Raw genomic sequence first — 7,014 nt, 5'->3', positions numbered from 1 at the left:
ATGACAATGTTGTTGTGTCTGTCCTTCTTATCCTCCCTCGCTGGTGTCTGGTCTTCTTTTCTGTGCCTCTTTGCTGACTTTATGAACGCCCAATTAGGATAGCCGCACGTTTTGAGTGCTTCCATTATCCTTTCCCACCATTTGACCTTAGAACTGAAGAAGCTTCTCAGATGAGAGGTGAAACATCTTCAAGCAACTTAAAGAAGTCCAGACGCTTTTCTTTGAAGCTCTTTTGACTTCTAATAAAGGCTCATACTTTACAAAATAAATTAACATGTCATTACTTACGGGTGTTGGCAGTTCTTCTGAGCTCAGCTTGAACACTGGTCTGTCCTGATGAGATGGCCTCAGTTGCCATTTTGCACATGTCCTTAGAAAACAGAGCAGGAAAACAAAGTGTTGAGTGAAATCTGCACCTAATGCTGCAATTTTAAAATAAACCCTAGCGCTAGCATATAGGCGTGGCTATTTTAAATCAGTACACGATTATATTGTCTGTAGACTTCTGGACAAACACAATTGTTAACAGTGAATAATTTTCAGCTTTTCATAACATTAAAAGATCAAGTCTGGCTCACCTGCCTGTAGACCTGCTTGGCATGTTTAAGAATGGCAATGATGTCCCCAATTACAGTAATGCCGAGGTCCATCATGATGTCTTTACTGAGGTCCATTAACATGTTCTTCTGAATTCTGCCGAGGATTAAACAATCAGGACAAACAATGAGAGCGTTAATAAAGTGCACATGATCACAGCATGAATGTGTTCACGAGGCCAAAATGTCTTTACCTGTTGTCTACGAAGGAAACAGCATATGTGACAGCCAGACCAGCTGGGATCCCTGCATCCTTAAAAAACTGAATCCACTCTGAGGTGGCTTAAAAGAAAAATGGAAAGGTTGAAACATTAACCACCAAACAACTTAAGCAGAATCAAACACGGGTCTTTATAAATAAACAATGCCACAACTACAGTTGCAAATAATGAGTTCTTTACTTGTTGATTTTTTAAAGTCTACAGTGTCACTGCTCCAGTTTTCTTTTGTTAAGAACAGAAAAATTGGGAACCAAAAGACAACAGCAATAACCAAAACTCCTGGCCAAGTTGCCCACGAATTCCACAGGCTGTGATCACACTAAGTGTAATGTGGGACTGTTCAAAGTAATACTATAGTGTAACAAGACGCCAGTGGGAGACATAAACCATCAGAGACAGCAGCATACTGATGTCTAATACATGCTGACCGTGACCAGCTGGAGGTTATTTATAACCCCACATTTGAACCGTCCTGTGGCTGCAGGAGCAGATAAACTGTGAAGGAAGCACAACAGCTGCCACAACAATGGCTATACCCGACGTGAAACTCGGCCACGTGGAGACACGGACGGCGAATAAACTGGCATAGCACTTAGAAGCAAATCAGAGATAGACTATTTAAAGATCATTTAGTTTTAACAGATTGAGGACAAAGCGGAGTGGTAGATGACCCGGAGCTGGTAGGCTAACGTTAGCATTAGCGGCGAGACAAGTTGGACGATTCAGAGGTTAAACTGGCCACTAATCTAGGACACAGTTCCCCCTTACGATTGTTTTCCCACTAAAGATTAAATCACACATTTCAGAGAGCGACACAAAACTCAGTAACACGGTTGTTTGTCCTAGCACTCTGTGTTAGCATTGTGTGAGCGGCTCCAGTAGCCGCGAATAAAAGCTGTTCCGCGGGGATCGCTGTGAACCCAAACGCTCGTAAACATTAAAGACGAGGTGCCAGTGTTAATATCTGACGAAGTACTGCTGAAATAATTTAAATCAACCATTTGTTAACACCGGCTAGCCGGGCCTTTGTGCTCTCACCTGTTGTCACGGACGCCATGTTCACGACTGTGTGGTGACGTCAACCGCATGCAGAAAGGTCCCCAACTTCCGGCGGATCCGGAAACATTTCGGTCGGAAAGTTTTCAGTCTGGGACGCTAGAGAGCGACGAAGACTGGAAAATCACACAAATCACTGCCAACATGTTTGCTTTAATTATTTATAGGAAAATCAAAAATGCATGAATTAAGAAAAATAATAAAACCTAGAGTTTTACTTGAGCATGCTACATGACATTGCTGTTTTTATGTTGCATTGCTGTGAAAAAGTATGTGCCCCCTTCCTGAGTTATTTTTTATTTGTATATTTTCTGACTTACATATTTTAGATCATCAAACAAATTCTAACATTAGCCAAAGACGTAAATGGTTGTCTTTCTCTCTGTTAGCCTGTGTCATTCCCCATAAACCACATTTCTGGAAAGCTGAGTCAGCCACACCCAGCCAGGATTTCTTCCAGACTGGTTGAATCAAGAAATCACTTAAAAGAATCTTTTTCACTGTCTGACAAAGTGAAGAAGGATAAATGATCTCAGAAAGCAACACGTCATGCCACACTCAAAAAAGCCTCAAGAACGTCTTTGACATCTATCTGTCTGGAAAAAGTTACCAAGTGGTGAAACTTCACAGAACTGCCCAGCCTACTAAAACCACTGCATGAGTGCATCAACACATCCAGGTGATCACAAAAGACCCAGAATAACATCTAAAGTACTGCAGGCATCACTTGAATCAGTTAATGTCAGAGTTCATGATTCAACAATGAGAAAGAGACTGGGTAATAAAAGGGCATCAGTGGGAGAGTTATAGGGAGAAAACCACTGCTGAATAAGGCTCATTGCGTCTTTGACAAAAAATATCTGAATAATCTCCAAGACTTTTGGCAAAATATTTTGTAGCGTGATGAGACAAAGGGAGAATTACTTGGAAGGTTTGAGTCCCATTACATATAGATATACATACTTAGGTTATTTAGCAAAACACCAGCAAATCTACCTCTGAATGGCTCAAAAATAATGAAATGAAGGTTTTGGAATAGCCTTGTCAAAGTCTGGGCTTAAATCCTATTGAGAAGCTTTTGTATGACCTTGAACAAGGCTGTGTATGCTTGAAAACCCTCAATTTTGGCTGATTTAAAACACTTCTCCAAAGAAGAGTGAGACAAAACTCCTCCACAGTGATGTGAATGATTCATTGCAGTTATCACAAATGCTCCATTGCAGTTCTTGCTGTCGAGGGGTGGCACAACACAATAAAGGTTTAGGGTGTAGTTATTTTTTCACCCAGGTTCAGGTAGGTTTGAATAGTTTTTCCATTGATGAATTTAATAATTTAGTCATAAATAATGTAAACTGCATTTTGTATTTAACTGGGTTACTTTTTTTTCTTTTTTTGAATGATGTGAAAAAACCACACATCATTGTTTGAACTGCTCCAGGCCACTGCTGATTGTTCATATGCAATAATGACACTCATATAACCTAACCTTTGCTGATTGGTTTGGATAAGTCCATGCCTTTCTACAGCCTCACAGTGGAGCCCAGTTTTGATGTCCATTCAGGTAACCAAAACCTGATTCTTTGTTCAGTGAATGACTATAAATGACAGCCAGTGACAGTCACTTTAAGTTTGAGGGCTGTCGCTATTTGAATTTTACGTTTGAAAATAAGCTTTTTTTTTTTTTAGCAGATATGGAGCAACAGGCCTCACCTGCAGCAGCAGAAGCAAAAATACATCCGGAGTGAAGTCTCTGACCACTTGATGGAGGTAAGTATTCACTTTCTGTTTATCAGTGCTTTGTCTTCATCCTTCTAATTTCAAAAATGAAACATGAAGTGCCCTCACCCAAACAAAAAAATAATTAAAAAAAGCCAAAAGGCACTATAAAGCTCTGCACAGCTCAGATAAGTAACATAGACATTTTACACACAGTTAATATACAGATTAATGAAAAACATTAATAAATAAGCATTTTTATAAGTCTTTTTTTATAATCAATTTATTATACTCTTACAAGTCACTGGGTATGAGGAAAACCACAAGTTAAAAGTCGTGGGGTTGTTTTAAATTCTGATTTGAGCTTTAAACCTCACATTAATTCCATCAGTAAGACATCTCAGGAATATATCCAAGATAAAACCCTTCCTGATATACTCTGACTCTAAAAACCTTGTTCTTGTATTCATGTCCAGTGGAACTGCTGTGCTCTTTTTTTCTGGACATCCCAAAAAGATTATCCAAAACTCTCCTGCAACGTTATTAACTAAAGGAAAAAAAATAACTGGGAGCAGATCAGTCCAGTTTTAGCAGAGCTACACTGGCTTCCAGTATCTCACAGCACATCTCATTGACTTTTGACTGACTCTTACATATATGTATATAAAATCCTAAATGATCTTGGACCTTCTTATATGTCTGAAAGTTGGCTACTCTGTCCCTACTCACTCTTCAACCCTTTAATCCCAAATTGCTGTCAATTTAATCCTCCTCACAGAGAAGAACCCCTTTGAACCTCTATATGTGAGACTGGGATGTACAAATAAACTGAATTTTGAGACTTGCCAGTGACCCTTTTGCATATTGCATTTCATAAATACATTGTACTCTTCTATCTGCATATTTCTGTAAATTACAGGAATTTAAACACAGAGTAAACCAAGCGTTACAACATGTTATTTCATTAATGTAAGCAAAATGTTATCTGGTTGGAGCTTGTTAAATGTAAGGATTTTTTGTGACAGTAGACATCAGATTGGTTTAACATAACAAGATGGTACAGCATATAATACTTAATGTCCAAAGAACTGTGATGGATATTTTTTTATTAATATTATTATTATTATTTTTTTACATTTTGTGGAATGTATGAAAATAATCATCAGGATAAAATATAAAGAAAAGAAACTGCAGTTCAGAAAAATGATACATACATGCACTTTTCAGGTTCTTGCTCAACTTCTGCAGTCTCGACTCAAGTAAATCTTTTAAGGAGCTCAAAAAGAGCAAAACAAGTGTAAAAAAACACAAGAGAAGTGCACCTCAAGATATGTTATTTATGCAATTCTTCATAAACTGGAAAAATGTAAGGCATTTAGCCAAACCATCATTAAAGGAGACAGCTCACCCAGCTCTCATAGACTAGAAAATGAGGAAAAAAAATAAAATAATGTAAACTTTTTTTTAAGATGGCAAAGCCAGAGGTGGAATAACGGACACAGGAGCTCACAGAGCAGAGACCGCAAAAGTGACACGGAAAATATGTCATACACTTTTGTACTCTTCCAAGATTTAAAAAAGAAAAAGAAAATAAGGCTGTAAAAATAAGTAAACATTACATTTTTGTGACGTACAGAATAAATTAGGGTGATGTAAATGGACTACAAAATAGACCAGTTGATAATTTGATATCAGAGCACCTTCATGAGCACGTTATGTAATAATCCATGTATCTTTAATTACATCTTTCATAGAATTTCTTCATGCCCTTCACTTCTGTACCCATATTTATTATGTATTCCAAAACTGTAACTTTCACTCACAGAAAATAATATGAGAGTTTATTTAAAAAACAAGAAAAGATGTTGATAAAAGCTGTGGCTTTCTATAACTTTAATCTTTATGTATCATCAATATATAAATAAAAAATTATAGATTTTTTGATACATTCTCTGTGACGCTTGTCTCACACTAGATGTTATTTTAAACAATAAGGATAACGTTTAATACTGTAAGAAAACGTGTTAATTAAAGCAATACATCATCACACTTGACATATAGTAGCAGTCAGTTTGATCACTGTGTAATTTGCTACATTATGTTCATCCAAGAGGATAATAATATTGCATTTCATAACAGATGATATGAAACTGGAGCTCAGATGGGAATTGTGGAAAAATAGAAATACATAGAAACATTCACCTCATCATAGAAAAATAAGAAAACTCTTTTTTGTTTTCAGTTAACGCTAACATAGCCATCGCACAGCTGGATATTTCTTCTCGTCCTTTTGTGTCACCTTTTCCAATTTACGAGCAACCCATTTGTTATTGTAACCTCACAATTATCAAAGGAAAAATAAAAACGATTTCAATTAAATCCAAAGCAAACAAATTTCATTAAAGAATGAGTCTAATATGTTGTGTGATGATCAGAGATGTAAGTGTGGAATGCAGGTACAGTACAAGGGCCCTCTGAGATCTATTTTTTCCACACTTGGAGATGGAACAGGCAGTTGATATTAAACTATTACTGAGTATTCAGAGCTTCAGCTGCATCGAATTCACTGTTATCAGCTTTCGTTCAGAATACAAAATTCTGATGAGACAACCAGCGTTTTCATTTGTCTGGACCTTCGGTGACTTTTCCACCGCTCAACGGTCTCATCATTGTAGTCTAGTATAAGTAGCACCACAAAAATCTATATACATGAGAACTATTGAATATGTTTTATGCTCATTCTGACACCAGAACATATTCTCATCACATTTGCATTTGGATAGAGATCAAAAAGGCATCTCCAACATCTGTACAAACACAGTCCTTATACAACATTTAAAAAACAAAACAAAAAAAACATGAGGTCTGCCCATTTTCTGACCACCCAGAGCCACTATTTAGCAAAGATTTATACCATTAAACCAGCAATTTCTTTTCTTTTTGGAATAAACATGTTTATTAGTTGAAAAATAAAGCTTCTCATCCAGCAATAACAACAATTGATTTTTGGTTGTTTTTTTTTTTTAATCTCAGAAAGGCAACATGTATTGTCGAGTATACCAGTGGATCAGCTTTAACATGATGACGCCCATCAATCAAGGCTGCAGTTATGCTTCAAACACTTTTTATCGGAAATGCGAACGCCACTGAGTGGCATGTTTACACTGGGTGTGAAATACTTTGGCCTTACAAATCAAACAGTTTAATCGTCACGTTTTCATCTGAACACTTACACTTTTAATATGCGCATTGACATTCAATCACTTTTTTCCCCCTCGTTTTCTGCTAAGGAGCAAGTGGCGTTAAGGTGTCAGTAGCTTTGGGACAGACCTCACAGAGGAAAACACAAACAAAACAAAGGCATTACCACAACCTTCTAACATCATTGTCATTATAAACATACATTTAATGTAACTCGGATAGTG

At 37.1% G+C, this 7,014-nt stretch overlaps 1 protein-coding gene across 2 annotated transcripts in view; it reads right to left on the bottom strand.

Annotated features, from left to right (window-relative positions):
• The window catches only part of cunh19orf47 (chromosome unknown C19orf47 homolog), a 13,659-nt gene extending 11,736 nt beyond the window's left edge, over positions 1–1,923 (bottom strand). For both annotated transcript variants that reach the window (XM_013913149.1, XM_005742126.1), the window contains exons 1-4: positions 1,856–1,923; positions 791–878; positions 579–693; positions 289–370 (exon numbers count right to left, since the gene is read on the bottom strand). In XM_013913149.1, coding sequence (XP_013768603.1) covers positions 289–370; positions 579–693; positions 791–878; positions 1,856–1,874 — 304 coding nt within the window. In that variant the 5' untranslated portion in view covers positions 1,875–1,923. The remainder of the gene's footprint in view (positions 1–288; positions 371–578; positions 694–790; positions 879–1,855) is intronic.
• Between the last annotated feature and the right edge of the window lie 5,091 nt (positions 1,924–7,014).

The sequence above is a fragment of the Pundamilia nyererei genome, unplaced genomic scaffold (assembly GCF_000239375.1).
Source record: "Pundamilia nyererei isolate P.nyererei 1_Seehausen unplaced genomic scaffold, PunNye1.0 scaffold00117, whole genome shotgun sequence".
NCBI classification, from domain to species: Eukaryota; Metazoa; Chordata; class Actinopteri; order Cichliformes; family Cichlidae; genus Pundamilia; species Pundamilia nyererei.
Note: the sequence above shows the minus strand (reverse complement) of the source record. Positions and strands in the feature narration are given on the sequence as shown.